This window comes from Marmota flaviventris, chromosome 11, assembly GCF_047511675.1.
Source record: "Marmota flaviventris isolate mMarFla1 chromosome 11, mMarFla1.hap1, whole genome shotgun sequence".
NCBI lineage: Eukaryota > Metazoa > Chordata > Mammalia > Rodentia > Sciuridae > Marmota > Marmota flaviventris.
Genome location: NC_092508.1, coordinates 26,281,583 through 26,308,435, shown reverse-complemented (window position 1 = coordinate 26,308,435; position 26,853 = coordinate 26,281,583). Strand labels below are relative to the sequence as shown.

The following is a 26,853-nucleotide window of genomic DNA, read 5'->3' as shown; positions in this document are numbered from 1 at the left end:
TTTCTTCATGTGTTTTTTTTTAATCTTTTGTACTTTTTCTTGGAGAATTTTTGGATTTAGATTTTTAATCATATATTAAAAACCCAAACCAACATGAAATATTTTTGATCCTTTATGACTGGAAGGAAAAAAAGATTAAAGGGCTACTAATGAAACCCTAAAATTACAATAATTTGAAGGATGTTAATTAGAAACTTATCTCAACATTCTTGGTCTTGCAATCATATGTGATATTTAAATCACAATTATTAGTGTGACCTTCTAAAAACTGATAAGATTTTAGACTTCTATTTTTTGTTTATTGTGAAAAATAGTGCTTCATTTCCAACAATGGCAAAACTTTTGATAATTATCTTGAAAGAGGGTCTTTGCTGAAGGAAAATATTTTATTTTTATATAAATGTTTGCAGACATGTTCCTGAAGCATGGAAGCTAACAGAATGCCTATATTGCTTTGGCAAATATCTTTATTTTTTAGCACAATGTGATTTTAATATTTGTATCTCTTTATCTTCTTTTCTGACAGAGAACTATGAGTTGTAACATCCAAATCTAGAATATTTATTATCTCTATATTCTTTTTCTTCCTATGCTTTAATGTTTTAAAAAATAAAGGGAGTGGTAAAAATTTTATATCATAATTTAGTTATGAAAATTAGATATAGTAATTTTATAAAACAGTACATGGTAGATTGCTTAGAACACATTGTTCATTCAATAAGTAACAATAATTGTTAGTCATTATTTTTGTTATTATTTAAAAGCTGACATTGTCAGAAGCAGATATAGAAAAAAACAAGTCTAAGTTTTTCTCCCTTAGGAAAAAAATTGTAAGTGGCATTGTTTGGACAACTTTTAGAAAACTTTCAAATCCCTTAGTCTGCAAATAACTCGCTAGGATAAACATGTATATACTTTTGCTTGGGACAGAAATTATATACATTATCTGACAGAAAACTAATTTATTTTTCAATTGTAAACACCCATCTTACCTTTCTGAAGAAGAGAGATAAATCTGTCATTTTATTTTTTCTCATTCATCATCCTCTTTTTTCCCACCTAATAATACTTCATCCTCTTTTTTTTTTTTTTTTTTTTTTTTTGTGGTGCTGGGGTTTGAACCCAGGGCCCTGTGCATGTGAGGTTTCCTATCAACTGAGCTATCTCCCCAGCCCCTCTCATCCTCTTCTTAAAACCCCAAGATTAACTTCCATTTATCTCTGATATTCAGTACATGCATCAAAACAATTGTGATTTGTTGCTTGTTCTTATTATGAACCTGGCCCACCCTTTATTTCATTTGGTTTTCTGGTGGTGGTGGTAATTGCTAACATTCTTAGTTGACTTCCTTAATTAGGGGCAATCCAACTACTTCCTCCTCCTTTCCTGGATCACATTTTCAAAACTCAGTCTTTTGTGGGTAGGATCAATCATAAAAGAACGACTTTTGTAGACCCAATTACACTTCCCACTCAAGGTACTCAGTCTGCAAAGAAGTGATTTGTGCAATCTGTGCATGCTTATGTCTCTGTTAAAGTAGCTGTGGAGGCTAAAACTTAAAAATTGCAGCTTCCTCTGCTATTTTTGTAAGAGCTGAATGAAATTAATTATTTAAAGATAATAATCTCCTTGATTTTGTAATTCTTCTCTGTACTCTTAAGACTCTCTCAGGAGACATGTGGCCTGCCAACACCACTGTCTCCAAAAGTCACTCATCCAACCCACTCAAACTTGCAGACCCCTCAGGTACTATCAACAGCTATATATTAAGTCTTGTGGATTTTGTGAGGCATCTCTTCAGTGCTACCTTTCTTTTTTAGAATTTTTAGCTTTCCAGAGTGACTTCTGTACATAAAAAAATCTTGATAATTCTGTACTAGAAGTTGATCCCCAATTTGTGTTTCACTCATAAAATGAGCTTGTTATATATAAACTGAACAATTTTTTTCTGATGAATTCAATGTAGCAGATAACTGAAAATAAATTTTCTCAATCTTTAAAATAATATTTTCCATTACCAGTCCCCAAACACGTACTCAAGTTCTTAAATGTAATCAAGATATGGACTGTGTGTACACCTTCATTGTGTTGAGTACAGGAACAATTTCAACAGACTCTTAAGGTATTTTCCAAATGTGGTGCTTTTGTGGGACCTATGGATTTATTGGAGACCTTGCACATCAAATTTGTAAAGAATATTTTATCCATATTCTCATAAATGAAATACCTATATATAAAAATCATTTTAAAATAACCCAAAATATATCTACTTAGCATCATACTTTAAATTGATATAAGGGGTTTTGCTAATTACCATTGTAATATTCTTCCTATGTTAAGGCTTATTTTTTAAAAATATATTTATTGGCAGTACATCCTTGAAAAGTGGGATTTATGATTTAGGGGTTCTTACTGCAATCTCTGGTAGTGATTTCACTTACAAGAATACTGGCAGTTAATAATTTCTAGGGTTAATAATTTCATAGCTCAGTTGGTAGTGCTTGCCTCACGGCACAAGGCCCTGGGTTCAATCCCCAGCACCACACACACACACACACACACACACACAAATTCCAAACAGTTGGCCATTGTGCCAACTCTCACTCACTCATCAGATGAGAAGACCCTTGGGGATTCTATTTCCTCATTCTTCCAGAAGTCACAGAAGCAGAAGTTACTTTAATGTTCCCTTTTACAGTAAATTCACTGAAAATAATACTTTACAAATGTAATTATAAATGTATGACTGCATAATTGCACAGTGGAAGTTGTTTCCACAAACTTTCTAAAATTGGCTCCTCAGAATAACACAAGTCTCTTTCAGAGACAAGAACACCTTGAAACTGTGTTCTTTTCCTGAACTATTTACTCAGAAGATAGGTGGCTACACAGCTTTGGAGGGCTTCCCATGTCTCTACCCACCAAGAGTAACCCACACCAAACAAGTGTGCTCATATTTTGTTTCTTTGTTTGTTTGTTTGTTTCAGAGCCAAACTCTATCCTTAAACAGTGGGAGATTTCAACATCAGCATCCTTCTTCCCGGAAGGGTCCCTCTTATCTCTCTTTCATGAGATTGATTACATTTTCACTTCAAGGCAGATCTTTGGTTTCTCTGTGTAGAGTTATGAAATTACAAATTTCTGTATTAAATCAAACACAATTCTTTGCTCTCAGAATTTCACAAAGCTAGGTCCTCCATATTTGAGCAGTATCATTCTTTCTTCTCTCCTCACATCCATCTACCTACTTACCATTTATTGAACAATCATTCTTGTGCCTCTATTATGTACCAACCATAAATAATCTCAATATTTGAAAGTAGAGGAAAGCAAATAACATAAATCCTGTTCTAGTCCTGATGAATATAAAATCAAAGCATTATGTTTATGTTAATAACAATAGACATTTTTTAAATAAATACTGTTGAGTTAGTTCCAGCCTAGGTGTTCACTGAAAATCCCTCATTATCATATAAGTATACATCTCCATTATTGCTTTTAATCATTTATCTTGTGTTTTTATTAAAAGTAGACATTTAATTTCTTATATGTTTGTATGTGTGGGATTATTTTTTTTTCCTTTTCCTTCATACTTTGGTTTATTTTGTACCTTTTTTGTTTGTTTGTTTGTTTTCTTTCATGGCTAGAATTCTACCTTGTCAAAGATTCCTGCTTCACAGGGTAGCACAAAGTCCCCAAGATACAGCTCAGCTTGCCCTAGCACGACCAAAAGGGCTACATTTTCTGACAGTTTTTTAATACAGCCCACCTCAGCAGGCTCCACAGACCGTTTGCCACACTCAGAATCAGGGAACAAGGTAAGGCAGCAAGTCAATAAAAGGTGCAGAAAGGAATAAATTGGGAAGATTATATGACATAATTCAGGAAATGTGTGAAAGCAAAGATGTAAAATTTTTAAGTATTTGACATATAAATGGTAGATCCTGTTAAATACAATTGAAAAAATGTAATAAATGGCTTACTAGTAAAAGAAAAATGTTCCTTTTTCTAAATATACTGTCCATTATTATTTATTATTTATTTGATTATCTTATAAAAATTAAATACAAACTAACAAAGCAAAATTCAATCTATTAAATGTAATATGACATGTGATAGACAATGTTATATATTCTAATAACAAAAACTGTGTCATATGTAATATAGTAGACTGTTTAGACTTACCACCAACACATTAGGGTTTAATATCCCCTCTGAAAACTGTGAACTTTGTGATTTTGAAAAAAAAAAAAATTACGTTAACTCATTAAACCTGTTCCCTTAGCTTTAATATGTGCATAATATTTTGTGATGAAAATGAAACCATAAATGGATGTGATATGCTAGAGTTCCTGTCTTATATGTGCACAATATATGGTGGTGGACTTTCTTGGGAATATTATGCATTCCATACCCTCTGCCAGTCCTTTCAAATTTTATCATGCTAAAGAAGATTTTTCAGTAAAATTAGCAACTTACTTAAGATTGCTTGAGTAAATTTGTTTTATACATATTATCTTTTAGAACTTGAACTTGACATTAGTTTTTAGAGTTAACTCCAAAATAACTTATTTTCGTAAAACATCTGGACAAATATGAACTCTTTTTTAGTTTTAAAGCAGAAATGCTTATGTGGGATTTGATAGTGCATACTAAAAGAAATAGGTCTATCAGTACAGCAGGAAAAATAACCCAAATGATGTAATCACTTCTCATAATTAAAATAAAAATTCCCAAGAAGGCAATGTCTGTTTGTTTTCCCAAATCAGGATGGAGTAACCAAGAGCCCAGAAAAGCGCTCTTCTCTCCCGAGACCTTCCTCCATTCTGCCTCCTCGCCGAGGAGTATCAGGAGACAGAGATGAGAATTCCTTCTCTCTCAACAGTTCCATCTCCTCTTCAGCGCGGCGGACCACTAGTAGGTTTATTTGGGGTTTGGCTTTCTTTTTAATCATTTTTAAAATATCCTTTAAGTAAAAAAGAGCTTACTGTGTATTTATATTTTACAGTGTTCAAATAAACATGCATTAAGAACAGATGATCTTTGTCCTAAGAATCAGAAAATTCTTGCTTATAGATGGTTCCAGAATACCAGAAGACAATCGATAGAGGAAATATGAACTAATTAGCTTCTTATCTATTAACTAATATTGAGATAAAGTCATTTTTCTAAGAATATATTTTGTCTCTTGTTTCAAATTTAGGGAAAAAAAAAGAAAATTCTAAAGAAGTAATTAAAAGAGGGGTTGGGATTGTAACTCAGTGGCAGAGCGCTTGCCTAGCATGTGTGAGGCACTGGGTTTGATCCTCAGCACCACATAAAAATAAATAAAATAAAGGTACTGTATCCATCTACAACTTTAAAAATATTTTTAAAAATAATAATAATAAAGAAGTAATGAAGAGAGAAAAACAGCAGGAATTTTAAAAATATACATCTATATGGACTGAACACTCATTAGAATTCCAAGTCCTAAAATTTAAGTGGAAAGTCAAAAATCAAAACCCACAATCTTGCTCAATTTGTTAAGAATTTGTATTCCAAATGAACAGTAAGCATAGCATGTTCTGTGCCAATAGCTTCAATTCCTTTAAATTGATAGCACAGGATGACAATTATAACAATTTATGTAATGCCCAATCATTACATATTTATAGGTTATAGCAAAACATGGATTCAAATTATTTTCCTAAACATTTTTCTATTACAAAAAAAAAGCTGCCATTTACTAAGCACATATAGATGCAAGGCTCTCAAGATATGTTTTTACTCAAATTAGTTAACAATGCTGATGGTTAGGTATTAATAATCTCAATTCAAATGATAAGAAAACTGACCATATAGGGAAGATATCTTGCCTAATGCTACACAGCTAGTAAATGGTTGAATTTGGTCTTCAGTCCACTAGTAACTTCACAACTTGTCCTCTTAATGTTGTCTCTTCATTGTTTTTTTGAGGAAATAGTATTAGAGAATACTCCGTAGAATCACTTGAATCATATCTCTGTCATTTAGATACCATTATAAAATGATAGAGATTGCTACCACTATCACATTATAGTTTATTTCATCACTTGCTTTATTAAATATTTAATAGTAATTGGCCAATTTCAAATTTTATTATTTTGCATGAAATGTTTTTGCCTACAATAGAACAATTGTGCCCAACACCATTTAGTTTCAGGAAATATTAGCATCCTTTGAAATCTTTGTTACATTTTGACCTCACCAGAACTCTTTTTTACCATAGCAAAAATTAATTATTCAAATAATAAACTAGCAATAAGGACATCTAAGTGTTTGTAATGTCCAGGGAAGAGACTGTTACTCCAAATATCTGAAGTTGAGATTGTGCATCAACAGAAGCTTCAAGGATGATGAGACAAGACAAGGCACCAAGTACTCCCTAAAGGAGCATCTTGAATGCTTGTGTGTGTTGCCATGGAAGCAAAATGGCACTTTCTCCATAAATCCACTTCCTCAAACCACTGTGCTCTGCCTTTTAAAATATATCCCCATATACATTGCTTTTTAAAATGTTCTGAACCAGTGCTGTTTTGAATTTCTAGTTTCATTTGTGTTCACATGCATATTTGGTAATAAATATTATTGTATTACTTCATTGTAGTATTTGGTAATAAGCATAGCTGATACCCTGATAATCTAAGGACATTGGGCCTATCTTAGCTCTACATAGCAAGAGCAAAAAAAGGAAAGGAGTAAACTAATAAAATGCAACTGAGCTCAACTTAAAGCAAAGAAATTCATCTCCAAAGATCCTGTGTAATTAACAGTACAGGTTTATTAATTTGACTATAAGCTGTCAAACTAGTGATGAAAGCAGAGGAGAAATATACCACCAAACACTAGGCTCACTGTGACTACATTCTTGGAACAACCAAGTTTTCTAGAGATCAATAGATCTTTTTTAGTATGAAGCACTGAGATAAGTTTCCTTACAAAGGGAATAAATTATATACTTGAACAATATCTGACAGCTTTCAATAAATGCAAAATTCACAGTGCTCCTCCACATAAGCTGAGGGAGAGACCTTGAAACATGATTCTGTGAACATCTTTCTAAACAGGCTAAATCTATGTGATATAAATACCGACTTCTATGTTTTATATATACCCAGATCTCAGAAAGAATCTACTAAAGGAATGAATGGTCCCCATGCCCTTCAGAATCTTTAGTTAACAGGAATCCGCATACCAAGTTAATTATATGCCAGCTAAAGGCAGTCTATATGCCTTAACAACCATAAAAGTAGAAAATAATTTTTTGACACATGAGCTCTAACTATCTGTGGGACAAAGGATGTCTTGAGAACTTTCTAATGCTGTGGTTGGTTGTGTATTAATACAGGGTCAGAGCCAATTCGCAGAGCAGGGAAAAGTGGCACCTCAACACCCACTACCCCTGGATCAACTGCTATCACTCCTGGCACCCCACCAAGCTACTCTTCACGCACCCCAGGCACTCCTGGAACCCCCAGCTACCCCAGAACTCCTCACACACCAGGAACCCCCAAGTCTGCCATTCTGGTGCCCAGTGAGAAGAAAGTCGCCATCATTCGCACTCCTCCCAAATCTCCTGCCACTCCCAAGCAGCTTCGGCTTATTAACCAACCACTGCCAGACCTGAAGAATGTCAAATCCAAAATCGGATCAACAGATAACATCAAATACCAGCCTAAAGGGGGGCAGGTAAGAATTGCATGGACACATATTTGCTGCCAGAAATAAAATCCCATTCATTATTATATCACTTTCCTCAGGTTATGAACTCACAGTTCTTAAAATGCACAGGAGTTGGAGGTGTTACAGAGTTACTGATTATATTTTATTGCTGAATCTGGGCCTTTCTGAGAGAGCTAGCTTATAAAATATAATGAAAATCACATGATACATCTTTTCCTTCTGGTCACTATTGGATAACAATTGGTTTAACCATATAGGATATTTTAGCTGATTACCTAACAGATCTTTCCTGAATGTATCTTTATGGCTTTGTGGATTTAAATTTAAGAGATTGAAGTTACTACTCTCCTCCTCCTCCTCCTCCTCCTCCTCCTCCTCCTCCTCCTCCTCCTCCTCCTTCTTCTTTTGTTCTTTTTAGATATATATGACAGTAGAGTGTATTTTGACATATATCTATATGGAGTATAACTTATTAGGATCCCATTCCTGTGGTTGTACATGGTGTGGAGTTTCACTGGTATTGTATTCATATATGAACATAGGAAATGAAGTTACATTTCTGATATGGATTTGAGTTTTTTATTTTGGATCCTGACCATGAGCTCATCTTACTATCTTTCAGTGATTCCAATTGAATCTCTTTCCTTTTTCCCCAAGGATTTTCTATGATATCTTTTACCATTTTCTTATGTTTCCTCCAAATTCAGAGCATGGTTCACCCACTTACTTCTCTGCCTAATATTGCCTACGTATTAACAAAGGCCATGTATTTATGTTGATAAGGAATAGACAGCTCTATATAATCATTATGAATAAAATTGCAACATTGGAACTTCTACTTAAAATTAACTGTATTGAATAGTGTTTTTAGCATGTTAAACCAGAGGGTTTGACTGGAATTTTATAGCTCCTACTTTATAGAATGACCAGAAAGAAAATTGATGGTAGGGCTCCAAAGAAATTATCAGGATAATATGTTAAAGACTTTTATTATCCAATTGAGCATCTATAAATGCATAGTTAAAGAAATCAAAGCTATCAGCGTGTGAATCCCAATTATCATAGAGTATTTCAATGAAAATTGGCCTATCCAGAATCATTGAGAAAGGCACAGTGTTATGATTTGGATCTGGAATGTCCTTCAAATGCTCATGTGTTGAAGGTTTTATCCCCAATACAGCAATGTCCAGAGGGAAGTGATTTGATCATGAGAGTTCTAACTTCATCATTGGATTGGCCTATTTGATCGATGAATAATTTAAATCGACTACTGGGAGGTGGAGGAAACTGTGTGCAGGTGCAGCATGTTTGGAGGAAGTAGATCATTGAGGGCATGTCCTCAGGGACTGTGTCTTGTCCCTGGCCTATTCTTTTCTCTATGCTTTATGATTGTTATGAGTTGAGCAGCTTTTGTCTGTGGTGCCCTTCTACCATGATGTTCTGCCTTACCTCAAGCCCAAAGCAATGGAGCCAGATGACCATGGACTGACCTCTGGAACTGTGAGCCAAAATAAACTTTCCCTTATTTAAGTTGTTTGTTAGGAATTTTGGTCATAGCAATGAAAAGGGGTGCTTTCTGCAGGAGCCAGATTTTGTAATAGCAATATGTGGGAACCCATTAATTTCCCAAATCCAGAAACTTTATTATTTTCCACCAATATAAACATTTATTGCTCTTCTGTATGTGTAGGTCTTGTGCTGATAGCCCTTTAGCTTTTTGTTGAAGCCCAGTTTTCAATTACTAGAGAGGCTGTGCTTATTGGTTCAGTTCAATGATGCCAATCAATGCCTAATGGAATAGATAAGCTAGTTGAAGATATGATGAGCTTTATAGAATTCAATAAAATTAATCTTGTCAGCTGAAAAAAATCATTTTACTGGAAAGAACATATGCAGTCATGGTTTCACTGTAGATAATATGGTTCATTTAACTCAAGTTATAAAACTATCTTAAATGTACTAATTTGAAACTATCTCCATTTTAGTTAGCTCCTCAATCTACATTAATTCTAAATTTTCAACTAATATTAGCTTTTTAAGAATAAAGATACTTGGATTAAATAGCTATATGATAAGAACTATCTCTAAACATGTAGTTTTTAAGAAATTAGGCAACAATTGGATGAATGCTTTTTACCGTTCCTATGAATTAGCTTTTTTAGAAGTACTTTGATATATGTGGAATAATCCTATGTGTTTTGGCAGGTTTGTTGCTTTTTCACCCCATCAGCTTATGAAGATCAATATTTAAAAAGCACAACTAATGTACCTTTGTAATAATTGAACATTATAAATGAAGCCATTTCACGGTGTTTGTTTTCATTTACTGCTCATTGCCTAGATCATGATCTTTTCAAGGCCATGTCTGTGGTTTGACCGATTACTTTGTAAACTATATATTTTTGCTTTATTCATAATCATAGTCAGCCATCCTCAGGTCAGTGAGGCTAACCAGAGTGGTTAGCAACATACTTTTGTTTAAGGAAAGAGCAATGACCATCTTTTATGTAAAGATACATCCTTATGTAAAGATTATGCATCCTTATGTAAAGATTCTTCCCAGTGTTGCTCTAGCTTTGGAAAAAAAAAAAAAAACTCTATAGATAAATCCATTAGACTAGAACCTAGGAAAAATATTATTACATTCTAGAAAAAAAATCAGTCTGGTTTCTCTCTCTTTCAATTCTTATGGATTCACTGAATTAATTAAAAGATGTTAGAGGTCAAAGATATTCATCTCCTAATTCAACCCTCACATTTTACAGAGTAAGAAACAGAAGTCTTCACGTTACCCACACCTTGCATGGATAACTTTTAATATCTTTTCATGGCTGAGCTACAAAGTCAGAGACTGTAATTTTTATTTAATGAATAATTAATCACCAATCTGTAAAAATATGTAATTTTAGATACCTTAGTCATTTTTGTTTGCTGTAACTTTTGTTACATGACATGGAAATGGCAGTTTTATTTAACAGCACCTCCTGTGCAGGTTTTTGTAATCATGTGACAGAATTTTGAGGCTTCTGAACTTTAATGATATTTTAATGAAATAACAATGCAAATAATGTTATATTGATACTCTATGGAAATATATTTTGTATTGGTATACTACATAAATTTGAAAAGTATGTTGATTTTTTTCATATTTCATATTTGTTATATACCAATACAACATCTACTTAACCATTTATTCAACGAGGATAACCTCACCTCAAAATTCTATTATATGATTGAAAAATAAAAACCTTGGCACAGGAAGCTCTTTTAAATTACTATTTTCACATGCTGTGACAAAAATTACAGCAAACAAAAATGACTAAGGTATATAAAATTATATGTTCTATAGATAAGTGGTTAATTATTCATTAAATACAATGAATGAACAAATGAACCACTGTGCACCATGTTATGTTGTAGATAACTGGGAATGCAGCAGTAAACAAAGCAGTCAAAAATTCCTGACATTCTTGCCTTCATGGAATTAATGATGTAGGAGGAAATGCAAACAAAGAAAAATGATGTCAGAAAAATATGTTAAAAAGAGTACACAGGAAAAAACACAAAGCTAAGGAAGAGGCTTGAGATATGTTGAGGGGAAATTGCATTTCTGATAGTATGACTAGGAAATGCCTGAGCAAGTGATATTTGAATGGAAACTCGAAGGAAGTGAAGGAATAAACCACTTGGTAACTCAGGAAAAAGTGTTTCAGGTGGGGAAAACCATAAATGCAAAGGCCCTGAGGTAGAAGCAAGCCTAGAATGTTCTGGAACAGCAAGGACATCAGTATAACTGATGCAGCATGGATCTTTGAGAGTAGAAAGCTCACACTACTTTAAACTCTTAAATGCAGGATTCTACTAAGTATGACAGTATTTTTCCATTACAAATCATCAAAAAAACATGCAGTTAGGTATTCTAAGAGTCTATAAATGCTTGTGCCACAAAATGTAAGCTGAAGTTGGGTTTAAAAAAAAAAGCAGTATTTCTGAAAAAGGAGCTTAAATTGGAGAAGAGGGAGTGATAAAGAAGGAAAGAAAAAATACAATCAGTGAAATATAGACTGGAATTTTTTGTATTTTCTTTAAAAGTTTTAGGCATTATCCTCAGACACTTGTAGGGCTTTTACATGCTAATTGAATAGTTTATTTTTAATTTTATATTCAAGTAAGAAAACAGAATTAATTCTGGAGGCACATATTACATTATAGCAAAACAAGATATTTACCTATTATATTAAATCATGAGTTACCACTGGGAATACCTACAATTAACATATAGACACATTTATAAACTATAAGACTTAAGACAAAAAGATTGACTGTTTTTATTCACGTGTCTCTTCTTTCACCAAGCTTTACCAAGACCCCCAGGTGCCCTATGACAAAGGGGGAATGGGAAATGTCAGGCATGGTCCCTGCCATCTAGGCAAACTGGAAGGTTTTTGTTTTGTCTTGTTTTCTGTTCTCCCCTATTGTCTTGCCCTTATTTAATTTTAAGATCTTTCCAAGCCAATTCTTTTCATCTCCTTAGGGCTACAATAGTGCTAAAGAAGAGGATTAATATGAAGTTTAAAATCTTGTCAGTCAACCCAGCATGGAAAAGAAAGAAAAAAAAAGGCTTGTCACTGAAAATTCCTTACATTATATTGACAGAGTTTATTTTACTTATTGTTTTATAGTTTATCAAATTCATTTATCTCAAAATGGGGTCTATAAGCTTACTAAACAGTAAGAGAGATTTGTTCTTTCTTGCACATCATTTTTTTTTTTTTTTTGTCTTCCTATCCTTTCCAAGAGTGACCCCATTTTAGGGGGTAGTTTTTATAAAGGAACAATTAAACAGAGGTAGAAAAACAGTACAGTGACTGATCATTTCAATAGAATTATCATGATAAAATCCTGCTAGAGTCACCCAGGAATATCCAGAAGGTGACTGCAATGTTCTTTTCTAGCATGGTGGAAGATCAGATAGAATTAGTAAAAGTTTAAATAATTCGGATTAATTTTCAATTGCTTTAACCCATACAACTATTAACTTATACAACTTTTCAAGCTTATATGAGCATTATGTGAATGAAAAGTCAATCAATCATGCAAGTGAATTACCAACATTCGGATAAAACCCATGAGTCTAAAATCCTTTTTTGCCAACCACCTCTTGGAATTACTGATTAGGCTGCCCCTAGAAGGATTATCTGTTAGACTCAACTTGGAATGTGGGCATTCTAGACAGAGATAACATAAAGAACACATGGGGGTGAAGTACAAAATGTAAATAAGACCCTTAAAGTATGAAATGGAATGTAGTCTAGACAAAATACAAAGTATAAAGAGTATAACAGGAAAGAAGATCCAAAAAATCAAAGCTGCTAAGAATTCTGGTTGCCACGCTAAGAAGTTTTGATGCACTAATAAGCAATGAGGAGTTTAGAGGAATTTGAGTACTGAAGAGCTTTAAGAAGATGATCCAATTGATTGATATATTATTTTTCTTCTGTTGTGAAGTGTGCAGAAGAAAAGATCATCATACTCTTCCAAGTCACTCCATTTCATGTTAATAATGCAAGTAAATTTTTAGTTGAAATAAATTGAGAAAGATTAAAATGTGGTTTAGAGATATTCTTGAGTAATTGTTATTCCATTTTTTTCTTGCATACCATGAGCGTAAAAAATGTGTTTGTCAAATAGAAGTTTGCTATATTTTTTCCTAGATAATCTCCAAGACGTTAAAATGATTTTTGCTTGACATAGGCTTTTAGGGGAAGAAAAGGGGTTTTCTGAACTGAAAATTCCTTCTCATAAAACTATATTTTTATTTAGACCCATCCATAAAACCCAGAAAGTTAAAACTCAGCTCTTTGATTTTAAAAGACTGATCTGAAATATGGCTCTTTCATAGCAGCCACCTATGTTTCTATTCCATGGAATGACTTCTGAAAACTCCTGTTATTTGTGGGATTAATGCTAAGGTGTCAATTATTTTTAAATGACCCAAGAGATCTTTGGTGAGAAGTAATTTGTAATGTTTCTGAGACATAAATAAGAGTCATAAGGAATAAGTGGATGCTCAGATCTAAGTTGACACACTAGAGCTTAAATCTTGGTAAATATCAAGTGTCCTCTGTCCAAAGTGGTTTTGTTTCCCTCCCCTCAACCATTAAGCAAGTTGTTGAATGAAGGTCTAAATGGACCATTTATATTTATTCTGTCATCCTTTGCCTTTAGATAAAATAATTCACTATTAAGTTATTGCAATATAGGAGTTCATAAAACGTTTGTCATTAATGCACATCTGAGGTCTACTTCACATTACAGGATGAGCAGACATAGGCTGAGAAAGTCTGTCACCAAAAAAGGGCAGCTAGTTGTGTCCCAGGAAAGTATATAACTCTCTAGAAAATCTGGGGGAAATTAACAAAACTTAGCTTTTAAGTTTCAGGATTTTAGGATTCTAAATCATCTTTAAATAATGCTGGCAGTGTGACGATTTGGGATTGAATCATTAGTTTGGGAAATCATAAAAGTTGTCAAACAATTGATTAAATGTTAAAGTCAAAAACAGATTTATGCAACTGAATTTGGAATTTCCATGTTTGCATTAAGTGAATCTGATTTAGTGTTTGGCTTTGGATCACTTAGTAATGAGTCACTTGATTGGTACTCTCATGATTTCTAAATTAAAATTTATAAATGAAATATAAAATAAAATACTTTGTTTTCTCCAAGGCTTAGTGAAATGGCTCACACGAACTGTTTCATTTCCAAAATAACTAGTTACTCATGGAGAATAATTTAAAGTATTATTATTAGATTTAATAAATCAATAATTATTTGTTTCCTGAAAATAATTTGTCTATGATGTTTTAAATGCAATGGTTTGTATTGGTCTAAAACTATGTGCATCTGCAGTTTAAGTGAAACTTTTACAATACAACACTTACAATGTTAGATGTGGACTCTGTGATGTCCCCCACACATTTTAAGTTAAAAATTTTACCTTGCCCTAGAGAATACCCTAGTCATCTTGTCTTCTGAATTCAAATTTTGACAAGAGGCCCTTCCCTTAGGCTGCTAATGAGAGCTGTCAATGAAATTTCTCTGTAAGGGACAAGCTGTCTCGTCCATGTTAGACACGCACTGTGATTTCAGCTTTGCCTAGTTAAAAATAGTCAGGATTCAATGTCCTTTTGAATTTAAATTCTTTTCTGCAAATACCAAGAGATGTGTTAACACTCTTGGAGATGGCTGTACATCTAGTGAATTTGTTTTTTGTTTTTTTTTAATAGGAAGCTAAACTTTTTCCTAAAGTGTCAAAAATGTGATTTCTCTTTAGCTGTAGAGTGGGAGAAGAGAAGTAGCAATAGCCAAAACAAAACAAAACAAACAAGTAATAACAATAACAACTTTTCTTTTCATGTTTATCTATCCTTCAAAACATGCAGAATTCAAAAGACACATATAAAAAGCCACAAGATCACAGCTTTGTACATTATATTACACCGGAACAATGTCTTTCCAGGTCTGGATCTGCTACTGTCTTCAAAATACATGCATATTCTGAAAACAGAAATAAAGTACCTCACCTCTAATCTGCTGGGCCCACCCACAGCCTGGACCATGTATGACCCAATACAACACAGCTAACCAATGGGCCTTCGTTTCCTTACCTCTGGAAGTGGAAATGCTTCCATGAGGTCATCTATTGGTGATGATTGTTCTTGAGCAGTTGCCAGAAAGGGGACTCCAGAAGGCCATGGAGCCAAAACTATAAGAGAATTGTATAGTCCTTTTTAACAGAACAAGCCAGGAGTCTCTTTGTTGACCCAGGCTTTTTCCTCCAGGGCAAATGAGAACCCTGAAATCTTGACCTGCAGCCATGAGCCAGACCAATGGTGAGAGTGTGTTTGAACAGATCAGGCAAGTCCAGTGGAGGAGATGATTAACAGTTGTGATGGCTAACACCGTGGGACCACTGGCTTGTCCTCTAGGATCCTGGGCTGAACCACAATGGACTATATACCACTCAGACCCAATGATGCCCACAAGATTGGCTGCCTCCCTGTCACAGACAATCCAAGTCTATACAAGTTTTCTTTTTCTGTCCCTCCAGTTTTTTCTAGATTATACCTGGGTACAACTGGAACATCTAAGGCTCTCTGGCATTTGTCCCTTGAGGGACAGAAAAAATAGGGGTTCATATTTACATGATTTAACTGCTCTTCTGTTCCAGTGTTAGTTTTTTCTCCTAAATAAATATGTACATGAAGGGAGTCTGGGGCCTTTTTGGAGCTATACATTCGGGTTCTCTCTACCCAGCATCTTAAAAGAAAAAATGCACAGTGAAGTTACATCCAATTCCTTTTAGGTTAGGATTTTAAACAAGAAGATCGATTTTAGCAAAGTTCAGTCAAGATGTGGTTCCAAGGATAACATCAAACATTCTGCTGGGGGCGGAAATGTAAGTAGAAGCTTCAATCAGAAAGCTGTCCTGATTGTGTGGAGCTACCTGCACAGCCAGCCCTCGGTTTCCTTTCCTCCCTCCCCCCAACACACTCCTCCCTTCTCACTGCTGTGCACTTGTCACCTGGTGTGGTAGTTTGTTAGCCTTGCATCGTGGGTGATGGACTTCCCATCCTTTCCTGTAAGATCATCAGCAAATTTCTCACTTTGCATTGGAAAAGAAAACCTTGTCAGGATGCACATGGTTTTCCAGAGGATGGCAAATCCACTTTACTTACCAACTTGGTTTGCTGGCCTTTTTGTCTTCAAGGTATTTCCTCCTGCTGTCTCTATTTCCCTGAAAAAAATCAGCTGGCTCATCCTTTTCCAGCTCCATTTAGATTACCCTTGAGACAAAGACTGAGAACACTTGAAAGTGCCCAAAGTATGTAATGTCAGCCTTCAGTCGTTCATTATTCATGAGAGCAAGGATATCATTTGAATAGTACAGAACTGGCAAAGCATGGTTCATCTATAATTCAGAGTGAAGGGATTCAAGTCTTAGTACACATTTATCTTGCTGGGATTTTCCCTGTCTCTTTCATTTAGTGGAAATAATGTTCTATGAAAGGAACTAAGAAATGAACCCCTATTTTCTTAAGAGTGGTTGAGGCAGAGTAAAAGGAGTCAGACAAACTCAAGCTTTAAAAAAAAAAAAGCATGTTTCTTCATAAAATAAGAATAACTTTTAAAAGGCAGATCATGCTAACTCTATTTTGATAGATCTTGTCATCTAAACTGCAGGCTCTCATAATCTGTGATACAAGTAATTTACAGGGTATCAAATACAGAATCCTTAATAGTCTGATAACTCTTGGCTACTCATTCCTCAACGGGGCAGAAATGGAGTTGAGCAATGAGGAGGAAGAAATAAGTGTCTTCTACAAGGAGCTGTTGCTGAGCATAAAAATATCATTACCATGGGAAATCCATAGGATTGTCTGCTGGGCTCCTTCAAGGATTTTGGTCTGAGCCTCAGGGTCAGTATTTACACTGACATGGTCACCCTCCTCCCTGTTTCCCTGACTGTAAATAAACAGCACATGGTGGTCACAGGAGCAACTCCAGTCCTGATAATTCCCTAATGGTAACAAAAAAATGGAGCATCTTACCTTGTAATGCAGCCACTGCTAGTCAAAACACAGTAGAAAAGGACAAATTAGGATAATTAAAGATCTTAAAGTGGGCCTGGGGTTGTGGTTCAGTGGTAGAATGCTTACCTAGCATGTGTGAGGCACTGGGTTTGATTCTCAGCACCACATATAAAAAAATAAAATGAAGTCCATTGACAACTAAAAAATAAATTAAAAAAAAAAAGATATTAAAGTAAGTTGGAGCCTCAAACCTCCAAAACAATAGTCTTAAACTTCCCTCTAGAAAAGAAGCACTTGTTTAAATATGCAGATACTCTGAGCTTGTCCCTTCCTGTCTTAGTATTTCCCACATACTCCTGATGCAAATGGACAATGGATCACTTGCAGCAGCATTGCTTCAAATATTGGAAGAGGAAACATTTTCAATAAAAGATAAAAAGAAAAAAGATGTTGCTATCATTTTATAACTTGTTGTGCAAGAAAAAGCCCATTTAGCCAAGATATGGCAATTTTGTAACAGTTTAGGAAAGCACATTTAGAACCTTCTTCTTGTATCTTAAACCTTTAATGCCGATTTTTGTAACTGTGAGCAGTGTTGGTCACTTCTATGTAAAAATCACTTTATAAAAAAATAATGCATCACTTCTCTTGGTTCTTTGCTTTTGGAAAGGTTTAATATGGTATGATTTAGTTCTCTGATTGGAAGCTGGCCTTATTAATACAGATATTTCTATGCTTTTATGGCATGATCTGTTTTCTATTAATAAAACCTTCTGTTCCAGGATTTTCATTCATTTGGGTTCTCTTCTTTCCAGTCCAAACATGGGGGAAAACATATGGAAAGTATGTTTTCCTGTGTGTGTGTGTGTATTTGTAAGCATATACCTCAATTTGGATTTCTGGATATGCCATTGCATGTGGTAAATGTGCATATTTCCAGATTTTTTTGTATGAGTTTGGGGTTTTTCCATGTCTAAAACTATTTTAAGTGTGTTTTATGTGATTCACACAGGTACAAATTGTCACCAAGAAGATAGACTTAAGCCATGTGACATCCAAATGTGGCTCTTTGAAGAATATTCGCCACAGACCAGGTAAATGAACCATTTTTTTAGTACTTTGAGAAATATCTAATTGGATTCAGGAAATTGGCAAGCAATTTTTTTTTTGTTCTTGTGAAATATCTAATTTGAAGGATATTTCAAAACCCTGAAATTTTATGCTTTTATTGAGAGAAACTTAAGTTAAAAATTTCAAAGCATCTTCAACGTAACTGAGCTGACAGACTCAGAAAGTCTGGGGCTGTATGTTTTCTCTTATATGTGGGAGCTAAAGAGGAACAAGGAAAGAAAGGTGGGAGTTCTCATGAAAATTGAAGAGAGATCAGTGTAGTAGAGGAAAGGAACCAGGCAGAGAGGGCAGAGGGGAAGAAAAAGAGAAATATTGGGAAATGATATTGGAAAAATTATATCATTATTTTGTGTACGTGTATGAATATGTAACAATGAATCCCACCTTTGTGTATAACTATAATATACCAATAAAAAATATGGAAAAAACATTTGGGCTGAATAAGACCTCTGGCCAGGAGAAGACTACTAAGAACTTATTGGTTGAAAACAAAGATAGATAGAATAAGTTTCAAAATGTATAAAAACTTTGGAGATATCCAGAAAACAGGCTTCTTTCATTTTTGTCAAAGGGTGTTTATGAAGCAAGTCAAGGAGTTAGAAACTGGAATTAGCTTTTCTGCTGTTCATGAGACAGCAGGGACGTGTCCCATACTGCATATCTTCATAATTTCCCTTTCTATAAAGCTGGAGTCTGTTAACACATAGTTGACTTTGTATTGCTCAGTCAATTTCTTGCAGAATACAAAAACAAAAAACAAACAATCAAACAAAAACTGGGCTCTTTCATTCTAGACAGTGAAGATAAAGTTAATTGAATTCACTTGGGGCTGGGATGCACAGAAAAATCTTACACAAATAAGCAAATCATATTCTATGTATGATTTATTGGTCATAAAAGACGATTGTCAGATACTCCCACCTATTTCTAAATCTGGCTCTTGGTTCTATTGTAATTGAATCAGAAAACTAAATTCATAATGAAGTAATCCATGATGATCCTTGACAATAGCAAGCACTTTACCAAGTTCCTTTGAAATATGTGGTGTCTAAGGAGAAAGTAAAGCAAACAGTTCCACACCTGGAGGCACAAATCGAAATATCTGCACTTCCCATCTGAAACTTGATAAATATTTTAGTCTTTCACAATTACAGTTCCTCATGGGTGCCAGAGTTCTTCACAATCAAAGGATTAGATCTCTGAATTCAAATGTATTTCTCTGATAGTCAAATAAGAATTTCCAGTGGGAAATCTACAGAATTAGACTACTCAAGTTTCCTTTTTTAAAAAATATATTTTGGGTCCATATTTGAATTTTATTTTTCTTTTCCTTTCAAAATTGAGTTTGAAAAAAATTAACAACAAAATTATGCTGAGACAATACATATTCAGAAAAGGAAGCTTGAGAGCAATTAATGCCAGAGACTATCAGAAAATATGAAAATAAGATCCCAAAGAGGTTGATCTTATGTCATTGAAAGCCCTACATCCTCCAGTGTCTATCCAAGATAATTAGTTTTTTATGAATCTTTATGAATCATGCTAATCCCATCACAACCAACAAGTAGGATCCATAGTCTAGCCCCAGGAGTGTTGGTGCACACCTATAATCCCAGCAGAAAACCTCAGTGAAGGATAGAACATGACACCCTAACAATCAGCAGATCCTCGAGTCTCAGACTAGTTAGCATTAGAGGAAATGGCAAGGTCAAAACTCTATTCCAGTATTATCAGATCAAAGTCAGGGTCAGATTGATCCTGCAGCATCTGTCTAAGAATCTTAAGATCCTGTCTTCATGACTCCAAGTGCTAATTAAGGTGGCAAGGTCTTAAAGGTCATAAACAACTCAGCTCCTGACTTATTTCATTAATGAAGTTATCAATGTTGAAAACTTACAGATGAAGACAGTCATCTCAGTATTTATGGAGGATTGGTTCCAGGACCCCCTGAAGATATTCAGATCCATAGATGCTCAAATTCTTTATATAAAATGACATAGCATTGCATTTAATCTATGCACATCCTTCTGTATATTTTAAATCATCTCAGAATTACAATCCCTGACACAATGTAAATGCTATGCAAATAGTTGTTATGCTACCACATATATATGTATTTGTTATAGTATCATGTTGTAGTATCGTGTATCATACATATATCTATGTTTATAGCCTATACAATGTTGAGGTAAGTTCCTTCTTATCCCTAGTTTCTCTAGTGTTTTAAACATAGATGGGATGTGTGTGTGTGTGTGTGTGTGTGTGTGTGTGTGTGTTAGTAGTCATATTGTTTAGGAGATTATAAGGCAAAAGTCTGTATGTGTTCAGTGCTGATGCAATTTTTTTCTCCGAAATATTTTCAATCCAAGATTCAGGATCTGTGGATATCAAAGGCCAACTATATTTTGCCTGTATTTGTACCATTCTATTCTAAAACTTTTTTGGATAAGTTGGCTTGTTACCATAAGAGTTTCATTGCAATTTAACTTTCTCCACTAGAATTGAAAAACTGAGAATTCAAAGTTTTATTTTCATTGTTACTTTCAGTGGTTTTTGTTGTTATTGTTGTGGTTTTTTTATTTTGTTTTTTTATTACACCAATAAGAAAACCTGCTCTGATTTCTAAGGTAGACACAAGTAAAGAAGAAAAGTATTAACATGTGAGGCAATTCATATAAGATAATAAGAAGGATATCATCACCTTGTTCATATGGGGAAAATAGTATGTACTACAAAATCTAAAAGATTCCTTTTACGTTTCTTTTACTCTCAGAGGGATAGAAGAGGTAATAAGTTTGTAGTCTTCACTGGTCTATCTACTATAATCATTGGGGTAAATAGTCATCACAATATAAGATTTAATTTTAGCAAGGCATTTAAAAATCTTTCTCCTCTCAAAGGTGGTGGACGTGTGAAAATTGAGAGTGTAAAACTGGATTTCAAAGAAAAAGCGCAAGCGAAAGTGGGATCACTTGACAATGCCCACCATGTACCTGGAGGTGGTAATGTCAAGGTAGGAAACAAAAACATGAGCCAACCCTGTCTTGAAAAAAAAGAAAGTTCTTGTGAAATAGCCTTTGTCAAAATGGGTCCCAGATTGAAGACCTAGACAAGTGGCAGAGCTGGAAAGAAGTCACATTAATATCAGCTCTGAAACACAGGGAGAGAGTCAGGGGCCAGTAAAGATGCTTGAGTTAATGAAAACTGATGCTTGTCTCAAACAGATTGACAGCCAAAAGTTGAACTTCAGAGAGCACGCTAAGGCCCGCGTGGACCACGGGGCTGAGATCATTACGCAGTCCCCAGGAAGATCCAGCGTGGCATCACCCCGGCGACTCAGCAACGTCTCCTCATCTGGAAGCATCAACCTGCTCGAATCTCCTCAGCTTGCCACTTTGGCTGAGGATGTCACTGCTGCACTCGCTAAGCAGGGCTTATGAATACTTCTCATCTAGCACTGGAGTCATAATATTTAGGCATGAGCTCTTGGCAGGAGTGGGCTCTGAGCAGGTGTTATATCCATTCTTTACAAACCATAAGATAAATAATCTCATCCCCAAACTGTAGTAATTGTTACAATTTTATAAAAAAAAATGAATAGTATATGCAGAAATTGACCTGATTTCCATTTGCAACAGGAACATACTGGCTTTACATGGGTTCAATTGGACAGTTATTTTCGCTCTGCTCTGTTTTGCATGGAGTATTATTATTATTTTAAAAGTTGCATTTTTACCTTTCATGTGCCTGAAGGCTATCCACTACATTCTGAAAGGCCTTGTTAAAAATCCAAGCTGCTCATTTCAATGTTCTGTTTCTGGGCGAAAAGATAAAAACTGCCCATTGTAACTTATTTCAGGTTAAATTAAATCAAGAAGTCTGATTGCAGGAAGGGAAGAGCATGTAAGAAATACGTTTTTTTAAAGTGTTATTTTGTATAAATGGGAAGAAAGATGCAATTAAGTTATTAACATTTGGGACCTGGATAATTATATCAGAGTATGTCAATCCAATAAATTATTTAACTAACTAAAAACTAGTTACAAAGCATTTGGGCTGTGGTTGAGGAAGTGGTGTAAAAGTGCATCTCTTAGGAATGACGCACTTTCATTAGGATGGACTCATGTCTGATTAGAATGTCAGTTGATTGGCTAGATTTGTGTCCACACTACCAGTTTCACACTCCCTTTCCATCTGTTTGATACAGTATTATAGATATAAATATATATATATATTTCTCTGTGGCCATTTGTGATACTTCCTCATATACTTGAATATTATACTTCTTTATTCACAGTATCTGTGTCTCCTGCACCCTTTGGTGTTGCGATTTTAGGTATGTGAAAGTAGATGTTAGCAGGGTTCTCTTCCCTATTAAAAAAAAATACATTAAAAAAGACAAAAAGTTTTAGCATGAAGTTGCTTTCTGTAACAACTCAAAGCTGTAACCCTGTTTTAGTGCCAGATACAAGTCTCTCCCGTGATGCTAGAAAAAATTATTTTTCTTTGCTTTCACCAACCTGGAGTTTGTGGGGGTGGGTCCAGTTATACATAAAAGGGTTTACAGATTGTTGGTTTAGATTATGGATATATCTCATTTTTAATCACAGAATAGTTTGGGTTTTATTCTTATAATCATTCATGAAACCAACTTCTTAAGATTTATTTTTCTTTCTTTCTTTCTTTTTTTTTTTTCATTTGCTAAAGTTGAAACTAAGAGTGGTAATTTGGGACATGTGTTCCCATTCTTTCAAATAGTACCCGCTTATTAAATTCTCTGACAGGAGGTGTTTGGTTTCCTTACCCAAAATAAAGATCCCCTGATCAGAAAGGAAAAATATTTTGAGGAGCTGTAGCTACGAAACATTTGAGACACAGATATCTAACTCAGTTTTTTCCAGAACTCCGACATTGTGCTCTGTAGAAGAACACAATGTGACTTAGTATTATTTATCAGTAGGTAACATTGTCTTGATTTTATATATAGTCTAGAAATCACAAGTGAATTAATTAGTCTACTTACAAATCATTCATCTTAGACTGACGAATAAGCATTGAAATAGTCCATGGCCTGAATAAGGCAAGGACTTATTATCCCAACTGGGATGGACACTTTTTAGCATTTTACATGTTCTTTTTCTTGCTCAGGGCTGTAGGCTGGATCTGAATGGTTGAAATAAAATATTCTTCTAGGTCTTTGATCTCTATATGTCAAATTAATTCCTGAATATAAAGGTTGTGATGATGGGCGTGGACTAGACAACAATGAGCATCATAGGCAAAAAGCCAAGGGAGGCAAAGACAGAGAGACACAGGTACCACTTTGTGACCTTTTGGACATGGCAACCTGACAGTCCCAAGGGACACTGGGAACAAACCTCACCATCCTTTCTCCACTAGGGTCTACACAGGCACACAGGTCTTAAACCATTTATAAATCAGTTATTTTTTTAAAAACTTAGAAATCACTGAGTAGGTTTATGGAAGTGTCTGTTTTCTGCCTAGTAATTGCTGTGAGATTTCATCAATCTGTGCAATTTATTCATCATGTTCCCTTGAAGTGCACCAGAAAATAGGAGACGGAATCGTTGTGTGGAGACCAAGGGTATTTTCTTACATGTTTTGATACTGTTAGTTAGTGATTAAAGTTCTCTAGGAAAAAAAATAAGTTAACAGCTGGTTAGAATAGTTTTAATGTTGAAAAAAAATTCTTTTCAAGCTAGTTCAATGTTTTTTTAATAAAAGTTAAGACAAAGTAAATATGATTTATATATTAAAATTCATTTTCTTATAAATACATGTCCAAAATGACATATGTCCAAAATAAAAATTCTACAAGATTAATAGATTTGGCACTAAAACAAATGTTTATTTCTAATCACAACAAAATTGTAATACATCAATGCCCTTGTTTTGTCTGAAAATGTGATTCTTTCTTTATAAAGCTAACAAAAAGAGACTGAAAATTTGTGCCAGCAAGAGAGAGAAGCACAGAGTGAAAAATGTCTTCTTATGGGACAATGGGGTGGAGCCCATCTTGCCTTCACTCTTAAGATAACGACTCAAATTAAGCTTTTTGGACACCACTTTTGTGGGGACACATACGCTGATCTAGAAATGAAAGCTGCTTAGTTCCATTTCTAGATCCTCTAATGCCAGTTTCTCTCTGGCTTTAGCCTTTGAGAACCTGTTTAAGAATACATAAGTAATCCAGAGTTCTAAAGAGTTAAAAGGCCATCTTCTCCAATGAACTCCCTCTCTCTGGGTCACCTGCAACTGAAAATTGGATACCTTGCAACAATGCAGGAATGATCGGAGTTCATGATGAGCTTCCAAGGCCATGTTCGTTTAGGAACCAACTCTCTCTGGATTCACCTGCTGAGTTCCAGCAGGGTGATGGGCTGAAGTCCCACCCATAAGTAAGACACCTTTGTGAGTTATGGCTGAAGAAGGCTGAAGCAACAGTATCATTAAACTGGAGAATGTACAGATCATGCCCAGACTTCTCCATACACACACACAGAGTAATACAGCAGAACTGGGACCATCAGCCAAAATAAAACAGCATGTCAGCATTATCAAAGAAATAATCTAAATGTTGATTCTGACATAGCTGTGATTATAGTTTTTCTTCTATTTTTTAATGCCAGAAGAAGGAAAGTAAACCATTTGTGGTCTAAGAAACAAAGATAAAGTAGATTGACTTCTTCACGGTTTAGGAAGGCAAATTCCAGGCATTCCTTCAAAGACTGATGTGCTAAAATCAGCACTGATGTTTGTTTTTTCACACCTAGAAATTTTAGCCTGGGTGTGTAGGTTTGAGGCCAAGTCCCTCAGCAGGAAAAAGACTATTTTCAAACTCAAAACTGTCAATCATAAAAGTCCACTTCAACTTTAGCAAAAAGAAAAAAAAAATCAACAAAAAGTATACTTTGTATGCTGGGATTCCAAGGTTCCAACGCACCACTACAAATCTGTGGGGGGTTTCTTTCTTCTGATAATTCTAGAGCCTGTTACCATAGAAAGGCATTTCTTCAATGGCTGGTTGTAGTTAGCTCATGTTTTTCAATCAAATTTGCAAATGTATTTGTTGCTGTATAGTGATTGTTTTGCAAAATAAAATTGCTTGTCACCTAATTGCTAGTTCAGTTTGTGTATGTGTCCTTATAGTAGGCAATTTTATATTAACTCATATGATTGATAAGAGAATTGGGTTGTGTTTTGTTTCTTTTGTTTTTTGTTTTTTTTAACCACAGAATGCCATTGGCAGTGACAGAAACTCAAATTAAATTAATTTAAGCATAAAGTTATTTCAAGTAACTGGCTAGATGGGTATATCCACCTCAGGCATGGCTGGATCTAGGCACTCAAAAGACATTATCAGGAAACTTTCTTTTTTCATTATTCGTTCTTCTTCCTCTTGTAATCTCTGGAAGGCACCCCTTCCATAATAGGCACCAGAAACTCCAGACTATTTTCCCAAAAAAAGCTTCTTTCTTGGGAGTGCTTAACAAAATGTGGGGTCTGAAAATCTTCAGACAATTTGGATTACCTGAAAATTTATGCTGATGGGTCACATAACAGACTCTTTCACAAGTGGTTAGAATGGAAGGAGATTAAGAGGAATATAAGAAGAAAATGTTCCCTCCAAAGTGAAGTCAGGCAGCTAATGCCAGAAGAGAAAGGAATTGATCTATACCATATCAGCACATCCTATATATTACTATTCGTCAGCCTCTAATCTCTTGTTACTCAAATCAAGTAGAAGCTTCAATTGTGAGTTTGTTAACAATGCAAATTCTCATCCCATGCCCAGTCAACATATAATATGCCCACGGCTGGGACATTTGCACATGAAAATATGAGAAGCACTGATCCCTGCTTAAGGATGTGCTTAAGGAGAAAACTCCATCACTACCCTCTAAGAGAAAAATATATCCTGAAGACTATTTCAGACAGTGTCACTACCTCTGATACCAAACAGTTTAGATACCAAGTACTACAAAGTTGTTACTGGAAACAGAAATTGGTGTTAGAGGTTTGCCAGGCCTCAAATATCCTAATTTAGTTAAAACCTGCCTCTCTTATCAACAGTCTCTTCACTTCCCATGGAGTCATCCTTTGGTTAGATTTGGGACAATCTGTCCAAAATCATTGGGGTTTCTCTTTAATAATAACCTTTTTCTAAAATTAGCATCCATGTTATTATCCAAAGAGTCTTTAAAACCTGCAAGGGATTGAGAGAGACGTTTATTTGTCCAGTTGCATGCATCACAATAAAATTCTTGATTCCCCTTTTTATTAATTAACCAGGCAGAGATGATTTTACTTGCCTTGAGAAGAGAGGAATAACTCAAATATAATGTAGGATGACAGGATAACGTTCTGGGTAGCTTGCAGGGAGAAACATCTTCTTCTCATT

General features: G+C 34.8%; 1 protein-coding gene across 6 annotated transcripts in view; it reads left to right on the top strand.

Annotated features, from left to right (window-relative positions):
• Window positions 1-25,456, top strand: part of Map2 (microtubule associated protein 2) — a 278,404-nt gene extending 252,948 nt beyond the window's left edge. For 3 of the 6 annotated variants that reach the window (XM_034635712.2, XM_027941928.2, XM_034635686.2), the window contains 5 exons: window positions 4,770-4,917; window positions 7,370-7,710; window positions 18,313-18,394; window positions 21,332-21,444; window positions 21,656-25,456. In XM_034635712.2, the coding sequence (XP_034491603.1) occupies window positions 4,770-4,917; window positions 7,370-7,710; window positions 18,313-18,394; window positions 21,332-21,444; window positions 21,656-21,871 (900 nt within the window). In that variant the 3' untranslated portion in view covers window positions 21,872-25,456. Of the gene's footprint in view, window positions 1-3,647; window positions 3,819-4,769; window positions 4,918-7,369; window positions 7,711-16,072; window positions 16,166-18,312; window positions 18,395-21,331; window positions 21,445-21,655 lie in introns of all 6 variants that reach the window. The other 3 variants (XM_027941926.2, XM_027941927.2, XM_034635710.2) reach the window with 3 other exon arrangements.
• Window positions 25,457-26,853: the final 1,397 nt, after the last annotated feature.